Source organism: Magnolia sinica, chromosome 18 (genome assembly GCF_029962835.1).
Source record: "Magnolia sinica isolate HGM2019 chromosome 18, MsV1, whole genome shotgun sequence".
NCBI classification, from domain to species: domain Eukaryota; kingdom Viridiplantae; phylum Streptophyta; class Magnoliopsida; order Magnoliales; family Magnoliaceae; genus Magnolia; species Magnolia sinica.
Window position 1 is genome coordinate 36,113,052 of NC_080590.1, and position 19,814 is coordinate 36,132,865.

At 38.6% G+C, this 19,814-nt stretch overlaps 1 protein-coding gene across 2 annotated transcripts; it reads left to right on the forward strand.

The window, feature by feature from the left end:
* The first annotated feature begins 7,998 nt into the window (after positions 1-7,998).
* On the forward strand, positions 7,999-18,092 carry LOC131233379 (U-box domain-containing protein 44-like). 2 transcript variants are annotated; one of them, XM_058230069.1, is made up of 5 exons: positions 7,999-8,288; positions 9,319-10,732; positions 11,295-11,613; positions 14,289-15,772; positions 17,648-18,092. In XM_058230069.1, exons 2-4 carry the CDS (start codon positions 9,500-9,502, stop codon positions 15,767-15,769), a joined length of 3,033 nt encoding a protein of 1,010 aa, XP_058086052.1. In that variant the 5' UTR covers positions 7,999-8,288; positions 9,319-9,499; the 3' UTR covers positions 15,770-15,772; positions 17,648-18,092. The 2 variants fall into 2 exon arrangements, with proteins under 2 accessions (XP_058086052.1, XP_058086053.1); XM_058230070.1 differs by having other exon boundaries at positions 7,999-8,183.
* The last annotated feature ends 1,722 nt before the right edge of the window (positions 18,093-19,814 follow it).

Genomic DNA, 19,814 nt, shown 5'->3' on the forward strand with positions numbered 1-19,814 from the left:
TGGAAAACATGATTTTTTATAACAAGCTTCTAATACAATCCTTGAAAATCCATCTGAGATCCAATAGAAAATCCATCTGAGAATTATCAACAACAGAAAATCCATCTAGGATATACCAAGAACAGAAAATCTAGCAATATATATACCAAGAACAGAAAATCCACCTTAGATACACCAGAAAATCCATCCTATAATATACCAACAATAGAAAAACTATCTGATATATACCAATGTAACACTCCAACTATGTGAATAAAAAATCTCAAAACAACAATCTATTGCAAATAATCCAAAAATCTCAACTTTATGTAACATTCCAAGCCAACAGTCTATTCTCAGAAGAAGATTGACAACTCTTCACTTTAATTTTCTTTGAAAATAATTCTTACAATAACAGTATACAAATATCCACTGTTATGCAACCCAAAGAAAACCTGCATGATACAGGTTTAAAGATATTCATATTTGTCATATTCAATGTGATCTCAAAAATTCGACAGAACCTGATTTCTTCTCATTTGATATATGAAAGAACAAAGCATGGACATATATCAGTAAATGAAGATAGCCTTGATCAAACTGTGATGTGTACATGTACTTTAAATCAGAAAAAATCATAAGTGGATTCTAATGAGAACCAAGAACAGAAAATACACCTGAGATATTCCAATGTAACACTCCAATTAAGCAAATAAATATTCTCAGAAGAACAGTCTATTGCAAATAGTCTAGAAATATCCATTTTATGTAACATTACAGAAGAAATGTCTATTCTCAGAAGAAGATAGACAAATCTCCACTTCAATTTGCTTTGAAAATCATTCTTAGAATAACAATATACAAATCTCCATTTATGCAACCCAAAGAAAACTCAAATGATACAAGTTCAAAGATATTCAGATTTGTCAAACTCAATGTGATCCCAAAAATTCGACAGAACCTGATTTCCTCCCATTTGATATATTTCAAAAACAAAGCATGGACATATATCAGCAAATGAAGATAGGATTGCATCAAACTATGATGTGTACATGTACTTTAGGTTTGAAAATTCATAACTAGATTTCAAGGAACACCTAGAACAGAAAATCCATCTAAGATATACCAATGTAACACTCCAACTAAGCAAATAGATATTGGAAGAAGAACAGTCTATTACAAATAGTCTAGAATTATCCACTTTATGTAACATTCTCAGAAGAACAGTCTACAAACGTCCCACATTAATTTGCAAATAAATCATTCTCAGAAGGACAGTCTACAAATCTCCACTTTAAGCAACTCAAAGAAAACCCAAATGATACAAGTTCAAAGATATTCAGATTTATCTCTACTCAATGTGATCCCAAAAATTCTACAGAATATCATTAACAAAAATCCATATTGGAAAACATGTTGAGAAACACTATAGCCCACCAAAAAAGGTTCCAGATGTGGAAAACAAGAGTTTTGATAACAAGATTATGATACAATCCATATAAAAAACATACTGAGAAACAATGCAGCAAAACAAAAGGGCTCCAGATGATCAAAACATGATTTTTTATAACAGGATTCTAATACAATCCTTGAAAATCCCTCTGAGATCCAACAGAAAATCCATCTGAGAATTACCAATAACAGAAAATCCATATGAGATATACCAACAACAGAAAATCCAGCACTAGATATACGAACAACAAAAAATCCATCTGATATATACCAATAACAGAAAATCCATCTGATATATACCATCAACAGAAAATCCAACAATAGATATACCAACAACACAAAATCCACCTGAGATACACCAGAAAATCCATCCAGGTTATACCAAGAATAGAAAATCCATCCGAGCTATACCAACAACAGAAAATCCAACAATAAGAGTGAAGATATGGCAAATTTTGATAAGAAAGGCAACAGAAATTGATCCGAAAATAACATTATATATGAAAATTGTCCTTAGAAATCCACCCCTGTATATATCATAAATCCAAACGAAGTCGCCGCCCCAGCCACACAGGCCAACTCTATCTTGGAGGGCCTGTCTGGCCGGTGACGAAGGGTTAGGACAGAAGGATTGCATGCAAAACCTTCATACCCCTCTCAGGCGCAACTGAAATCAGGCTTTATTGGAACATGCAATACAAAACCGGCCAATATCAAAGCTCAACCACCATGGCAGAGGACCTACCTCAGCCAGATAACCCCGTCAGTTCGCAATGGCAGTGCCCGGTCATCTGAAGATGGCCATCGCGACCTGATGGTGGTTCTTATAACCCCAACACGCGCCAAAAAAATCACGCTCCTGCCACCATCTCTCCCGCCAAACCTCAAATCGCAACTCTCCGTAAACCCATATTGTTGTCAACGTACGATGGATAGCGAGTGGATGATAGTGAGAAGGGATCCTAATTCAGCGTTGGATCCGCAAGATTTCGCAAGTACCAGCGAAAAAACCCCCAATCGAGCGAGAAATCCAATGGATAAATCCTCAATCCAACGAGAAATCCAGCCGAATCCAGCGTCAAATCTCATCCGTCTTCAATCCAGCGCCGCCTAAACAGACCGCTATACGGATGGGGGTGGATTTGAGAATCCTATCCCACCTAATACATCCACTCCAGCGCAGGCCGCCCGTCCAAACACGCTCTAAAATGATCTTGCCAATTGAATGAATCAATGTAGATATAATAATATATCATTGTAGAGCATACATAACTTTTATCTCCTTTGAACCATTCGTATCAGCTTGAGGACCATCGGTGCTCACTTGGCAGGAGGCTTATCCACACTAGCAAAGTTAATGGTGTGTGGCTGGAAATAAACTCGTAATCACAAACATCACCGTCGCCCACCTAAGTTCCAAGCAAACTAACTTTCTGCTGGGAACGGATTGGCTACTCCCCCTGCCACCAGCCCGGTGGCCGGTGGTTGGTGCTCTCTGAGCCTCACCATGATGTATGTGTTTCGTCTAGTTTTACTGATCATTTTAGAGCTTATCCCAAAACTGAGTGGGATATAAACCTTAGGCACCACAGGAAAACAATAGTGATTGGATATCCACCATTAAAATTCTCCTACAGCCCACTGTAGTGTTTATTTGACATCCAATCTGTTGATTAGGCCGTACAGGCCCAGATGAAGGGAAAAAACAAAGATCAGCTTGATCCAAAACTTTTGTAGCCCCCAAAAAGTTTTTTATGGTCGACGCTCATTCAACACTGTTTCCTGTAATGTGGTCCACTTGAGATTGGTATATACCTCATTTTTGGTCTAATACCATAAAATGATCTGGAAAAATAGATGGACAGCATGGATGAAACACATGCATCATGTTGGGGCCCACAGTGCACTGACCACCGTTTCCCTTCCTGCTCGAGCAGGCACGGTGATAACCAGACTTTACTGAATAGCTTTCAAGCGCGATTTGCCTGCAACGTGTCTCACACGAGCCTACGTCTGAATCGAATTTGCATTGTCGCTGCCCGTACATGACGTGTTTTATCGATGCCCCGTCTTTTCATATCATAATAAGGTTTAATCTTTTTTAAAAAATGAGGGATTTAAATCTCAGGTAAACCACACCATCAGAAAACAGTAGTGATTTAACATCCACCGTCAAAATCATCTTAGAAAACTTTGTAGCTATGGGGAAGCTTTCTATGGTGGGCGTTCAATCAACATTGTTTCCTTATAATATGGTTATGGTTAAGGAACTAATTATGTGGGTGGGGAAAAGATTAGAGGACTACCCCGATGTATGTATTGTATATTTATGTTATTCATTTATTTTGCAGCATTAGCTAAAAATGAAGCAATATATATTTTAGGCAAACCGTGGACATGAAACATCAGTTCTGTTTTTTACGTCAGCTTGTTAGTAGCTAACACTGTCCGTTCACAATCACTGTTAGCCACCCCTTATAGGGAACAATACCAAGACCTCAGTGTTGAAATGAGACATCTTTCACTCAATCTACCACTCGAGCTGTGGATCCGGGTGCAACAAGACACCTCAACTCTTGACTATTAAAAATCTTTGGTGAGCTACAAAAGTTCCCAATCAAGCTAACATTTATTTTTCCTTTCATCTAAAGTCCACGTAACCTTATCAACAAGTGGATGGTAAAAAGTATTATGATGGACCTTTTGAGGTTTTTAATGATAGCCCTTCAACAACCACTTTTTCCCGTAATGTGGTCCACTTGAAAATTTTGTCTACTTTATTTAGGAACGACGCACTAAAATAAGTTGAAAAATAAATGGACGAGGTGAATATATAATGCGTATGCCAGAATAGTCCCTACGGTCACACATTGTTGGTTCTAAGGTCACTGCCAAGTAGCCCACCCCCAAGTAATCCGTGTTTGCTTCCATGGTGCAGGTTGAGTGGACTTGGGATTGGGCATTTCCTCATTAGTAGATAGACAAGGTTCGGGTAGTGAGCTGGTGCTCTTTGGGGCTCACCATGATGTATGTCTTTCATTTATGTTGTCTATCCATTTGTCTATATCATTTTATAGTAAGATTCCAAAAACAAGGTAGATCCAAATTTAAAGTGGACCACATCACAGGAAACAGTGTTGATTGAACACCCACCATTAATAACTTCTTGGGGTCAGCCACAAAAGTTTTGGATCAACGTGATATTTGTTTAGTCATTGTAGTCGGTGCAAGATAATTTTAATGGTGGATATTTGATCACTATTGTTTTCCTGTGGTGTGGTCCACCTGAGTTTAGGTCCCCTCATTTTTGGAATTAAGCCTCTAAGTGATCTAGAAAAATGAATTAATGACATGATAAAACACATACATCATCATTTGTCCATGGAGCACCAACCACTAGCCACTTGAAGCATCACCTGCCAAACCGCATCCCACTCGGATTGTACATGTGGCATAGGTTAAACCAAGTGAAACCAACTAAACTATGTACCATATTGTTGCTGAGTCAGCATCCCAAAATCAGATTAGCTGAACAATCTTGAACGTTGATAGGTGAACAATCTTGAACGTTGATTCATGGATGCTTGTTTGTTAAAGTAGGATCATTGGATGCTCTCCTTCGTAACCACCCATTAAATGTCCGTCAATCTAATAGTAAGGTAATAAAATTGCTGTATCTTATTTTTTACTATTTTGGAAAAAGCCAATAAAGAGGTGACACGTGGCATTATACGAGAGATATATGAGGTGTATGAAAAAAAGAATTGAGATATTTGAAATGCTTTTTAGGGAATTATATGTAACATATATTTAATACTGCAGGTCATTAGTTGATCGACAAAGTAGCATGATTAAGATGTATAAAAGCAAAGCGGAACGTAATCGAAAAGCAAACCATGACCAAGGGGAATATAACTTGACCAAAGGAAGATGAATAATCAAAATGAAAAAAGTAACAAAAGAAATATTTAGATGGTGATGCCTCAGTAGATATAACTGTCTAATAAAAAGAAAAATGTTTGAAAAATAACTATAGAAGAAATCTACAAATAGTAGGAAGATTAACAAAGGAAACAATAACAACCAAATCCAAAAAACAAATCAAATCTATCAATTTATTTTAGCTCAGTCTGTCTTAAGAGTAGTGATAATCTGTGAGCGATAATTTATTAGTTGTAATCCAAGTTTATGCTCACATTCTGAACGTAATCCTTATCCAATATCGACAATTATTTTAAAAGATGTATTCTTGCATTTACTCTTAGTGATCAATTATGAGTTTTTTTTTCTTTTGTTTGATTGCACTCATTTATTGAAAAAGTCATTTTTGGTGAAAGGCAAAGTGTAATGCATCTTCGGAGGAAGAACTCCACCCTCCGATTATCACCTGATTATTACAAATATTCTACGAGTGACTGACTAGGCGACCGATCTTCTCAAATTTGATTATATACTGTTAAGTTTGATGTATTTGCCTATTTTAACGATTGGGGTCAAAGTTGATTGATTTTAATGAAGTCGCTATATTGATTTTGGCATGCCTGCACACACCGCATGCGACAAAAAATAAAGTGAGTGCCAATAATTTTTTGCACACTTAGTTAGACTCAAACAACTACTTGGCTGCCTGTCATAAATATTTATTTTACATCGACCGTGAAAAAATAACAATTTTTTGCACACCCAGTGACATACTAATTATACTTAGCAGTGCAAAAATTCTGTAAAATTATGAGCTGAAGAAGTTGTCAAAATACTTCTGTACCTACTAATATTGCAGCTAATAAACCTCCTGTCTAGTAAAAAAGTTGTCGATTTAGCAGGTACTCGAGTAAGTGAATCTACCACCTAATCCGATGTCTGTTCTTCCAAATCCAGATAGAGTATCAACATCTCAGGTTGAACCCCTTAAAATTATGTTAATTAGGATAGTCAATGTACAAAGGAAAATTCAGCACATTGCAGAATTGTCACATATTTAAGCTGAACAATGACGAGTTTAGACTAAATTAAAGCCTTTAATAAATGGATGTCTAACCATGCCAAGAGCATTATCTAATATCAGCAGTTATTTTAAGAGATGTATTCTTGCATTCACTCTTAATAGTCGATTATAAGTATTTTTTTTATTATTATTTGATTGTATTGGTTTACTAAAAAAGTTCTTTATGGTGAAAGGCAAAGTGTAACTCATTTTCATATAAATAACCTCACTCTCTAATATTATCCAAGTGGTTGAGTAGACGATCAATTTCCTTAAATTCGATTATATACCGTCAAGTTTAACATATCAACATATTTTAGCAATGCAGTCAAAGTTAATTGGTTTGAATCAAAGTGCTATATTAATTCACATGCCCATATACACCACACGTTACAGAAAACAAATGGAGTCCGGACCAAAATAACATGGAAGTTTTGGTTCATGACACACCTAACCGATAATTTGGACCGTCTAACCTGACTTATTTGGGACGCATGTAACTTCTAAGTAATTTCTAAAGCGTTTGCCTACAGTCCATAAAGCTATTACAGAGTATCAGTGTTTAAAAAAAGAAAATTCCAGCGGGAAATTTCATTGCAACACATCTGACGGACGCTTTTTCTCTGCAGTTTTCCACGTCTGCAATCGGATTCTTCAAAGAAGCTGCTTCGAGAAGAGATGCCCGTCAATAATCGGATTTTTCTCCGCAATTTTCCACCTCCTTGCACGCGGATTGAAGTTCATGTAGTTGGAAGCTATGTGGGGCCCACAGAGATACCCGTGATAAATCAACTCCGTCCAATAGTTTCTCAAGACCACACCACACGAAACAGAGGGGATTAAACGACCACCGTTGGAAACTTTGTGGGGGCCACAGGAGTTTTGTATCAGTATGATATTCGTGTCTACAGTTTATCTGAGTGGTAATAACCCCATGAACGATGGTCGGGTTTCAACCGTGGATGTTTCCCTTCCGTTCCTACTTTTTCGTTTGGTGTGGCCAACATGAATTTAGATCTGTCTGAATTTTAGTTTACTGTCCTATCGTGGTATTGAAAAACTGATGGGCGGAGTGGATTTGTCAAGGGCATCTCTGTGGGCCCCAAGCAGTTTCCGACTACTGTTCGGTCACAGGCAATCCGCGTCCCTTTTCTTACACGAGAATTATATGATGCACCGCAGGCATTTTTTTAATAATATACACGACTTTTCAAATCTGCCAACTGGAGTGCATTTCTCGTAATCTAGACCATTAGTCAGATGTGTACCATCTTTGATCGATTATCTATCAAGAAGTAATCCTTGATAAGACAATATTAACCTTTCTATCTATGCCCTACAGATAGACTGTAAATAAGTGAAATAAACAATGGTCCAACTCTAGCTATCTTGGAGATTTTTGGAGAATTCTCCATGGAAGGTGCGAATTAAAGGTCTGGATTATAAAACCATTGGCCCCACTTGTTAGAAAAGAGAATTTGTCTATACTATTCAAATGTGTGGTGACAAATTCCTACATTTGATTCTTCTTCCTCCTATGAGAAAGAGAGAACTCCAAATACAATATTTTTTGAAATTAGATTAATTTCTTTCAAAAGCATTGACTCACCAAGTCTTCATACATTCACTGATTGTAGAAATGGCCTTTTTAAGCAGTGTGTTCAAAGTTACAAAGAAGAAAATAAACTGTAGAGAGAGAGAGAGAGAGGTGGTGGTGGAGAAAAGGTTGAGAGAGAGAGAGAGAGAGAGAGGTGGTGGTGGAGAAAAGGTTGCTGCTTTTCTTTGTTGATATTTGATTTTGTAGGGGAGGATTTTCTAATGCCATTTTGGAGTTCCATCATATGCTTCTTCTTTTCTTTTTGATTTCTTGGAGGTATTTATTTCTGTTTTTGTTTTTGTTAAAAAAAGCTTGTCTTTGATTCGTCTCCTTTTCCGTTTCTTTAGATATTTGAGTTTGGATACCTGCATTAGAATGTATTGAATTTGTGGGGTTTTTTTTTTTTTTTTTCTTCTGCTGTGTTGTTGGGTGTAGATTCTCTTCTTGGCGGGTTGTTATTTTGGGATGATTGAATTTGGGATTTTTTATTTTTTTTTCTTTAAGGAATTATTTATAATTTTTGATGATGGGTTTTCTCAATTGAGTATAATGGTGTTTTCTTTTGGATTATTATGCATGGTGGGTGTGTTTTTCTTCTATGATCATGAATTGGGCTTCTTCTTCTTCTTCTTCTTCTTCTTCTTCTTTTTCTAATTTTTTAAGGAAGGTTTTGATTTAGGGAGATGGGTTTTCTCATTTGAGTGTTTCTGAAATTTCTTTGAAATTATTACGCATGGTGGTTGTGTGTTTAAATTATACTTACTCGATGAACGAATTTGTGATTCTTTTGAAGAAATGTGTTTTTAGGGGCTGATTTTGCTTACTTGAGGGTGTTTACTTTGTTATATTCTGTTGCTGTTACTGTGTCGAGTGGGTGGATGGACTCAATTTCAAGGATTTTATGGAGTTTACGTTTCTTCAATTTAGCCATTGTCATGGAGTGAAACTGAAAAGCTTATTTATTAGACAGATGTTCTCGTTAATGGGTCTTTATGTAGTCTTCTTTTCCAATTTTCTTGAATTGTTCGACGATAAATTTGAGAAATTCTATTTATGTGAAAGAAGCATTTATCATGTTCTTGGTTTTCTTCATTGAAAGGTCCTGAAGCTTTTTTTATTTTTATTTATTTATTTTGTGAATTGATCGTTGTTGATGGAATGATGCTGAAAGTACTTTCTGTGAAAAATGTATTTCACTATCCAGTTTCTCAGCTCTCTCTGTTCCAGATTGAATGCTGGAATTGGATAGTCATAAGAAACTTGTAGCTAGGTGAGATGCATTCTGAAGGATGATTATGGTTTTCAGGATTCATATATGCTCGGCAGAGGTCATGGATAGAGAATAACCCCACAGCCAAATGGAATACTCGAATGGTTTAGATGGATAGAAATGGATTTTGTAAAAGATGAGCAGAAGCGATGCGGAGATTGAATTGATGAGATTTGTATTGTATCCAGTAGAGGATTCCCCTTGAAAACTTCATGCAATGGCATTGGTGGAACTCATACCAATCGGGACCTTTTTGGCTTTGCTCACAGATCAGGTGATCAAAACGGTTCAAGCGGCTAGAGATCTCATACAGGAGGAGAGCTTCAAGACCCTGTCAGAATACCTTTCCAACATCATACCCGTCTTAGAGGAATTGCAGCGCCGCCAGCTGAAAGACTCGAATGCTGCAAGGCAGGCATTAGAGTATCTTGAGGAAGATGTTAAGAAGGCCAATCATTTAGTTGAGAAGTGCAAAAATTGTTCCCGTTTCTACTTATTACTTAAGTGTCGGCATATAGTCAAAGAGGTGCAAGATGTTACAAGAGATATCGGAAGGTCTCTAGCTGCTTTATCCCTCGCAAGCACCGAAATCCTTTCTGATATATCAGATAAAGTGAACATATTACACAATGAAATGCAAAAGGCTGAGTTCCAAGCTTCCCAGTCGCAGGTTCGGATCGTAGAGAGGTTGGCTAAGGGTCTTCAAGAGCAAAAGAGTGATCAGAACTTTGCTAATGACATGTTAGAAGCAATTGCCGAAGCTGTAGGTGTGCCTGTCGAGCCAACTGAAATAAACAAAGAGCTTGAGAGCTTTAGAAGGGAAAAAGAAGAAGCTGCCGAACGCAAAGAACAGGCCGAAGTGCTCTTTCTAGAACAGGTTATTAAGCTGCTGTCTCGAGCGGATGCTGCTAATGACCAAGAAGAAGTTAAGGAGCAGTATTATCGCCGGGTTCAGACAATAGAGAAATATAAACAGGATGAGTACATCCCGCCACTCAAGTCGTTCATGTGTCCTATAGAGCAAACTGCCGTGATGGTCGACCCAGTCAGTCTTTGCACAGGTACTACATGCGAGAGAGCAGCTATTGAATCTTGGATCATCAGTGGACAGAGAAGAGACCCCGAGACAGGCCAGTACCTTGAGGATCTGACACTAAGGCCCAATGTTTGCTTGAGGCAGTCAATCGAAGAGTGGCGGGAACTCAACTACTGCCTTAAAATTAGATCCGCCAAGGGCAAGTTGCTGTCAGAATCCAACCTGGATAACAAAGAGGCTCTGATGCAGTTGCAGGAGCTTATCAGAGAGAACAAGATCAACAAGGATTGGATTGGCATCGAAGGAATCATCTTCAAGATCGTGTCACTTCTTGGGAGCTCACACGACAAAGATGTGAAAAGAATGGTTTTGATTACATTAAAGGCTATTGTTGATAGGCACGTTAGGAACAAGGTGAGAAGCTCTTTCGAAACTGTTTCTTTTGCACATTTTTCATGTGCCATTTTCTTGCATGCTTTATTTTGAACAACTTACAGCATTGGATTAAGCTTATGGAAAAATAATCTATGCTCAATTTGAGTCTTGGGCACACATAAATCTGCTTGCATTGTGATTAGCCTTGATTTTGTAGAAGTTGTTGCCCTATGGTTCTGTGATCTGTACTACTGATGTGATGGTTGCAGCCATAGACTCACCATGCCCATAGGTCTCCCAGAATGGAGTATCCAAACCATCTAATGCTTGGCAGTTCTGCGTTGAATATGTACTGTTGCGGCTTGCTTTTGAAACTGTCTATTTGTAGGCCACTGCTTGAAGGGTTAGGAATTTCCCACCAGGGAGATGCTTGGTGCATTGTCCATTCATGGTGGCCACATCAGAGCAATGGTCTAGATCACTAAGCGATAGGCCTCACTTGTACAAATGGTCACACAATTCCTCTTGGTTCTTTTATAGCGAAATCTTTCATTATGCTGTAAATTCTGTCTTAATTCAATATTTCGTATCGAATGTTCAGGATAGATTGGTTGAGTCTGGAGGAGTCGATCGCATAGTTCACTGCCTAGGACGTGATCCAAGTATATCGAAGCCTGCAGTTGACTTGCTCTTTGACCTTTTGCAAGATGGTTCTGGATGGAATGCAGCCATATTGAAGAGGGTGACTCAGCAAACTAGTTCTATTCTTTTCCTTGTCATGCTTCTGAATGGTCCAGTAACAGAATCAGCGGAGAAAGCAGAAACTATCTTATTGAAGCTTTGTGATGATGATGACAATAATATTTCTCGTGCGGCTAATGCCAATTGGTATAAGCCGCTTATCAATCGCCTTTGTCAAGGTTAGTCAGCCACTTGCCATGATCTAGGCCATGCATCTATATTAGGTTCCATTTTCCGTTACCGTCTTTACATGACTTGTTTATTTCATTTTTTTTTCTTGTGGGGTTCGATTGTGGATGTGGAAGCATTTATAATAGAATCTTCAACTCTTGTCTTAATTTGTAATTCTTATTTTTCCTGTTTTTCAATCTTGAAATTCATACACTTAGTCATTTCCATTAACTGATATTTTATTGTGACTACATCTCTTGAGATTTCATTTCTCAAACAGGCCAAAAAGGTAATTGGTTATTGCAATACTCTAGAGCTAAAAGTATGATGAGGACCCAATGTGGATTTCCATTAGTGTGATTAGAGGATTATTCTGTGAGTGACTCCTTTAGACCAAAATACTAAAGAATCCAAGAGGAGTTCACAAAATAAAGTTAATGAAAAGCTGTAAAAGTTCTAAAAAGATATATATGGAATTTTAATTTTTTTTTTGTTTTTAATTTACCCATATTTTCAAAATTGAACTTTGGAAAAATTCAGTAAACATAGAATTTCATCTACTAGTTTTATGAAATAAGTTTGTTCTATTCGAGTAATAACCAAGTAGCACCAAATTAGAGCCCATAGACCGATATCTAGATTGTGTTGTTCAAAGATATGTAAATTGCTCAATCATCAATTACTAATCATGAATATCTGTAACAATAAATCATCATATTTCATAAAAAAGAATAATGACAACCCATAAAAGGAAAAAAGGAAAACAAATCAATGACCGAAATAATTAATTGAATTTGCGGAACTATTCTGGATTGGGTTGGTTGTCATCCTCTAGTACTAGTAGTTTTCTACTCGACTTGATAAGCATAGATAGTCCATAGAACATATCTTTTTGTGTTTTAAAACATCAGCCAATATGATATGCATTGGCTGCTGTGTATCAGGCCTTCCAAATGGTCTAATATTAATTAATGCCCATGACCCTTTAAAAATTCACAGTTGTACTGTGGCAGTATTGGCTGTATCAACTGTATGGGTTTACTTAGTGAAGTATGGTACTTTCCATGGGTTTAAAATGACATATGAGAGGACGTCAATGTTTGTAGACTAGATTTGCTACTCAATTTTTTCAATAGACTTGATTGAGGCATATGTTTTTATTTTTTCTTTTTGGTTTCCACTTGAGATAATTAAAAAAGCAAGGGAAAAAAAAACTCATGATGTGTTGTTTACTGAATCCAATTTTTATGAAAAAATCAAGCTGTACTTTGAAATGATATTCTTGAATCTCTTGTTCTTTTCTTTTTTAATGCCTGTACTGGTTTGACTTTGAGTCTAACCCCTCTCCCAACCCTTACCATTTTCATTATTAAATGGTATTTCAAGAATGTCATTTGATGAATGTAATCAGAAATCATAGAGTTGGAATCTTGCATTTTTTAATGATATTCAAAGCCTTTCCTCAGTATTGAATATTTTGTTGAATGTGTAGTGAAGTCCACAATATCACAGATCTTCTTCTTCTTCTTCTTCTTCTTCTTTTTCTTGTGTGTGTGGGGGGATGGGGGGTATAAATCTCAAATTTGTATTGTGGATTCTTATACCATTGATTGAGCTTTATCTCTCTCTAACAAATTTTTTATTGTTCAAAAGAAGAAGGCGCTGATTTTCTCTATTAAACACCTAGATTTACATTGGTTTTCAAGAAAAAGAATCTCCATTTGTAGGATTGTCAACATTTCTGTCCTTTTCTAATTGTTTTCAGTTTTTGAGGTGCTCGTTTGAAGGTTTTCAGGGTGTTTAAAATGGGTGGGCTTCCTAAACTCTTGGAATTGAGGAAATTGATAGATCTGGTAACATTTAGGAGCCATGCAATTTTCTGACTAATCAGAAGTCAAAATTTAAGTAGAAAAACTACTAATCCATGAATTTATGAACTAAAATATTATTTTCATACTACACTCATTGTTAAAGATCAACACAATCACAATTTAGGCTATTCACCTTGTTATTTTGCCGCCGCTGGCAGCTTTAGCCATGGTTCCTGCAAATAACACTAAATTCAATTATTTGTGTGAAATGGTAGGTAGTTATTCGTGTTTGGGCTTGTAGGATCTTTGGTCTTTGTGTATTTTCATGCATGTGCTTGTTTCCATGCCAAGGTATTCAATAATTATAATACCGTTATGATATGGGCCATAACAGCCTTTTAAAAAAAATTGTATGCTCCCGTAACCATGGTCTTCCAAATCGGTTACGTAACGGTAACGGTCATAACCGTTACGCGTTACGGGGTCGAAACGGCCGTAACGACCGTTATAGAAAAACGTGCCGTTACGGCCCCATAACGGACCGTAATGGTCTAGGAAGTACATTTTTCAAAAAATAAAAAATGACCGTAATGGCTGATATTGGCTGTAACGGCCGTTACGGCCCGTATCATAACGGTAACGGTGGTGACCGTTACGGCCACCATTACCGTTACGGAACACCTTGCCCATAACAGCTGTTATGGCCCTGTAATGCTTAAGAGTACCCACTGTTACCATTACATAATGGCTGTTATGGCCGTTAAGTAACTGTTTTTTTTATCATTCCATGTTCCGTGCACTTGTACATGATTGATATTAACCCATTAATTTGAAGCTGCCCATTTTATTTGATCACATCGAATCTTTTTTAGGGGTGGAATTGTCAAGGATATCAATGGCGGAAGTCCTTGTGAAAATGGAGTTGGTTGACCAGAATATAAAGCTCCTTGGTGAGGAAGGAGCAATACGTCCATTGGTAGAAATGGTGTCAGGGAGTCTCGAATCTAAGAAGTCGGCATTCGCTGCTTTGTCAAAGTTGTCAAATTGCCGTGAAAATAAGAATCTAATAGCATCGGCAGGTGGGGTTCCTCTCATTCTAGAACAGATGTTCTCTTCCCATGTGCCCGTGCCCGTGCCCGCGATCATTAGAGCAAGCTGCTCTGAAATCCTAGAAAAACTTTCAGATGATGGTATTGAATTTCTTGTTGATGCAAACGGTGCCCTTCTCGAGCTAGAGCGGATCATCACCGACTTGCTAGCCATTCAACAGAACAAAGCCTTGTCTCCTAGCATTCGGAAGCCCTCCTTACGTGCATTACTTGGCATTTATAAGTCTGAGGATGGGCTTCGGGAGAAGGCTGTTGCGGCTGCCAATGGTGTTTCTGTCATCCTTACCCTCCTAGAGGATGCTGACCCAGAAATTCGGAAACTCGCCATGAATCTGCTCTTCCGTTTGGCCCAATACGAACCACAAGGAATTGCAGACTTCCTTCTTGTGCAGCAGAGGCTCGAAGCTTTCATGGATTTTCTCAAGGATGAAAGCCCAGGCAACATACAGACGGCAGCTGCAGGTCTATTAGCTTATCTTCCGAAATCTGAAGTTGAACTAACCAGGAACTTGATTGCATTAGGAGTGCTGCCAGTGATTTTGAACATCATGAAATCTGGAACGACAGAAGCAAAGGAAAACGCACTTGGTGCGCTATTCAGGTTCACGGATCCAGCTAATGTTGAGATGCAACGGATGGTGGTTGAACAGGGGGCTTACCCATTGCTTGTCAGCTTTCTCAGGTCAGGGACTGTAACTGCAAAGGCAAGAGCAGCGGCCTTGATAGGCAACTTGTCTTTGAGCAGTCCTAAGCTTACAGCCATGCCCAAAACAGCCAGCTTCTGGTGTTTTAGGCCGTCCCACGTGCCTGTTTGTGAGGCCCATGGAGGTGTATGCAGTGTGCAGATTAGTTTTTGTCTGTTAGAGGCGAATGCTTTGCCAGAGCTGGTGAGACTCTTGCAAGAGCGTGTTCATGTGACTGCTCTTGAAGCACTTACAGCATTGGCAACGTTGGTTCAAGAAGATTTGCCTAACAGAGGGTCGAATGTGCTGCACAATGCAAAAGCCATTGGCCCGATTTTGGAGGTTTTGAATTGGGGGATGCCCGCTTTGAAAGAAGAGGTTCTGTCCCTCCTGGAGAAGGTGTTTGTGGCCAGGGAAGTGGGAGATTTCTATTGCTTGATGGCTAGGATTCCTCTTGTCGCACTGACCACCCAGAGCCATGAGGATGGACAGCTAGGAAGGAAGGCCGCTAGAGTCTTGGCGCTGCTGGAGCAATATTCGAGATCAATGCCTCTTGTTTAAGTGGTAAGAAAGTGCATCCGATCCAATACTGATTATCGCATTATCTGAATGCTTCATTATAGAGAAGTGGGAGGGCTACTCACAGTAGCAAGATATCAAGTCCTACTCTTCTCCCACTTTTGTTAATGTAGCATGTCTGCAAGGTCCAGGTGGGCACCGCTGTGTTGTGACCTGAAAATCTGGGTGGTCCAATCATCTGGTGGGCTAGATGTTGACAAAGAAAATGGGCTGTTAAAAGGAATTCAAATGGCCCAAACACAATGTCCATGTGCGGCTGACCTGATGATTGGACAAGCCTGCTTTTGGGGCCTACATGGTGGGGTGCACTTGATTAGTAGGGCTTATTCAGTACAGGTGCTTACCTATTTCCAAAACTTTGATATTAATTGCATGATCTGCACCATGACCATGGTTTTAAATATCATTACGAATTGGAACCGTATTGGCCACCCCGTTATGCGATATGCTGTGAACTAGTCTGTTAAGAGAAAAAGAGCCGTATTGGCTGGTATAGATCAATACGCCCATTTTTCTGATACAGAGCAGCTATGGCAGATATAACCATAAATGCTCCCTTTTTTATATTTTATTTTCAAATTCTTTTTCGTTTTTTCACTTTTTCATTTCAACCATGAAGAAAGCATAGAAACTAATTTTAGACTAGATCTAGGCCTATTTTTAGGATAAAAGCGCAAGATTTGGGTGGGATTCAAGAAATCAAAGTAGAATGGAGAATTTTGGGAAATATTGGAAGAAGGGGTAAACCATCATCACTTCTTTTCCCCCCTTCATCTTCTTTTTATTCATATATGATGGGCTTAATCCACCAAATCCCGCTTTTCAATTAGGACCTATTTGGTTGACTTTCGCCTTTCAGTAGGTCAAGCTGATAGACATCATTCTTATCAGAGAATAGTCTGATACACTAGTGAATACATAAACACATACAGGTACACACAGAATAGATAGATTCTAATGTTTCACAATTTTTTTTCGCATTTTCCCTACATGTTTTAAAGATTTTCATGTGCCTTGTATTGTCTGATATGGGTCTGATATGATCCAATAGGCCATGTACTATATCTATTTTGGGCCCAACCGATATGCCCACCGATACCAGTATTCAAAACTTCGCCCAAGACATCTGATCGCCGCCCATCACTCTTAAACCAGTGAAAGTAGGATATGGTGGTGTCCGTTTTGAACCAAGAGGGAGATAGGGCTGGCAATGGGGCAAGCCTTGGCCAAGCAAAATCAACATTTTGAATAGGCACAGCCCTGTAGGCCTGGGCTGACCAGTTCAAAATCCGGGCCTGAACCAACCCTAGACCCGCCTGTTGCCAGGCTCGGGAAAATTACTCCCCATTTAGGCTCTTGTTGCAACCTGCCTGTGTCTTCCGTTCCCTGTTTTACTGGTCTCTACTTGGACATGGTATTAGAATACCATGGTATGACTCCACTAGGTAAGCATACTAGCCACACATATATGACAGCTACTTTTTGTCTTTGTTTATATACTCAAACGTAATCATCAGCATCATTACCATTTTAATTGCTCTATTAGTAGAAGTTACGCTTTGCGTATTCAAGGTGTCGATATCTTTCTAATAAAGCCATGGGCACCTTTGTACTGATGGGTTGCTTGGTTGTTGCCATGCTTGATGTGAATCGAGTTTTAAGTTGTGATGCTATCAAAGATCCCACACATAAATAGTCAAAGTAACCTAGTTAGTGTTTTTCCAATGTAAGAACAAGGTAACTTGTTTACGTTTGTTTTATGTGAGTGGAGTGCTCTCTCTCTTGAATTTTCGATTGTAGAAGGCTGGATAGGGTGTGATATACCTAGTTTGAGAATTCTTCGTTGTTCTGGCAATGCAGGTTACTAAAGTTATTGGATAATTCTTGCAAATTGAATTGACTTCCGATGATAGCTCAAATTTGAAATCAATCGGCATTTCAGCAATCCTCCCTATTGATCCAAGAATAGAGGAATCTCTCTCTCTTTTTTTTTCTTTTTTTTTTTTTTTACACATGCACACACACTCACGCCGTAGTGGAATTTCACCACCTATGGGTACTCGAACCCTCAACCAGGTGTTGAAACTCCTGAGAGTCTACCACTGGAGAATAGAGGAATCTGTAATTGGTACGAAATTACTTTTGTTCCTGTAGAATGTATGGTCATTGACTGACAAGTGTCGCTGTTACATATTCAAATGAGTTGCTTTCTTTCATTGTTCAGGGTATGGTAATCCCATTGGTTGTAATATAATTTGGATTTATTTGTTTTGATCATAGCTGAAAATATAGTATTTTGGGTATTTATCACTGTTTCTATTGCATGAATTTAATAATGCCTGTGGGAGTTTTGCACGCTCATGAGGGTTGTGTCAGGTTGGTAGGCTGCCTGAAACTTCCACCACAACTTCTGTCAAGCTAAGGATATGGTTCTTAACAGAATGGAATGGTGGAATCGGATTCATGTAACTGAGCCCATTGATGATGATCGTGGTGAGGCAACTCATCCGGTGGGCCACACATCCACACTGAATGAGTGCATTTGGCCATCCCTTTTTAGCCATCCATTTTTTTTTCCACGTACAATGACTGCGTCGTTGGTTCCATACTCCCCATTTCAGTGTTAATCATCTATCCTTAAGCATTTCTTCTTACCACTTACAGCATCAGCCATTGATTGGTTACTAACCAAGAATTACCTTGATAGGACAATCCCAACCAGCTATTAAATATCCGCTCCCTTCATATTAGCTACTTTACATGTGGCACAGATATGGTGATCCAGAACATTCATCATATGGGTCACTAACCAAAATGTAACTTGACCAGCAGATCCTAACCATCTAATAACTGAACCTCCAAAGCAGGGCCCATCAGCTTATTTTTGCCTTTTAGTATCCCCTTTTTTGGGTTAATAATCTCTCCATTTCATGCCCCTGATTAAAGGGTTGGGATCAACCAAACTGCAACTTAAGATCAAAAGCCCATTTACCGGTGTGGCAATGGTATAAGAGGCGTACAACCCATGCCTCAATAAGTCACTGGATCAGCTCCTAGATTCAGGCTCTTGAGTTTACCCAAGTGAATCATTGATAGGTGATCTCGACCATTCTTCTGATGGATCCCACCATGACTGCACCGTAGGGATCCCAAATTTCACACTTAAATTCGTTTGAATTGTATGGTACTGCGGTATTCTTTTCTATCCAGAAGGTGGCATCCATTGAGAGGTTATGATAATACCACCAGAGTAGTCCATGCACAATTGGTTGCATCAGATCAAGTGACATCTCAAAACCTAGGGACCCACTTGTATAGCTCACGGCAGCCAGCATAGAATCACATGATTCCTCAGAAGGTTAAAAAATACATAATCGTAAGGGACTCTCTTGCTGCCATTTTCCCTTTTCTCCACAGAAATGATGAGATACAGCAATTGTATCATAAGTTGTGATACAGACATTTCATTTTCCTGGCCAACATGTCATATGCTTGTAGGATATCAAATCCATGCAAAAGGAGAACTGTATCATCACCTAATATGAAAATCAGGCTGACCACTACTCATCAGGTAGATCACATCAGCACACCTAGTCACACCATTGGCTGTCTTCTGTGTTGCCTCACGATCACTGCTTGCTTATAGGATATCCAATCCATGCAAAAGGTGGGCTACATTATCACCTGAAATGAAAATGAAGCTGACCCATTCGTCGGGTAGACCACACCAGAACACTGAGCCACAGCATTGCCTGTCTACTGATTTCGATGCTGTGTCCTGACCAGTGAGTGGATCAAGCTGATTTTTGTTTCAGGTGATCATCATGGTTTGGCCCACCTTTTTCACAGATTGGATATTCTGCATGTGACATGCTGGAAAGAAGGAAAGAAAGAAAGAAAGAAGATAGAAAAGTTCAAACCCTTGCTGAAATTTCACTTTTATTCAGAAAAAAACAAAAAAAAAAAAAATTTAAAAAAGAAGAAAAAAAGCCAGACATGCATATTGACATGATTCGATCAACTGCAA

Excerpts from the sequence above, each read along its gene's own strand:
- LOC131233379 (XM_058230069.1), top strand. The coding sequence starts at position 9,500 with ATGGCATTGGTGGAACTCATACCAATCGGGACCTTTTTGGCTTTGCTC. Across the intron at positions 10,733-11,294 it reads ATAGGCACGTTAGGAACAAG|GATAGATTGGTTGAGTCTGG; the intron begins GTGAGAAGCTCT and ends TCGAATGTTCAG. Across the intron at positions 11,614-14,288 it reads TATCAATCGCCTTTGTCAAG|GGGTGGAATTGTCAAGGATA; the intron begins GTTAGTCAGCCA and ends AATCTTTTTTAG.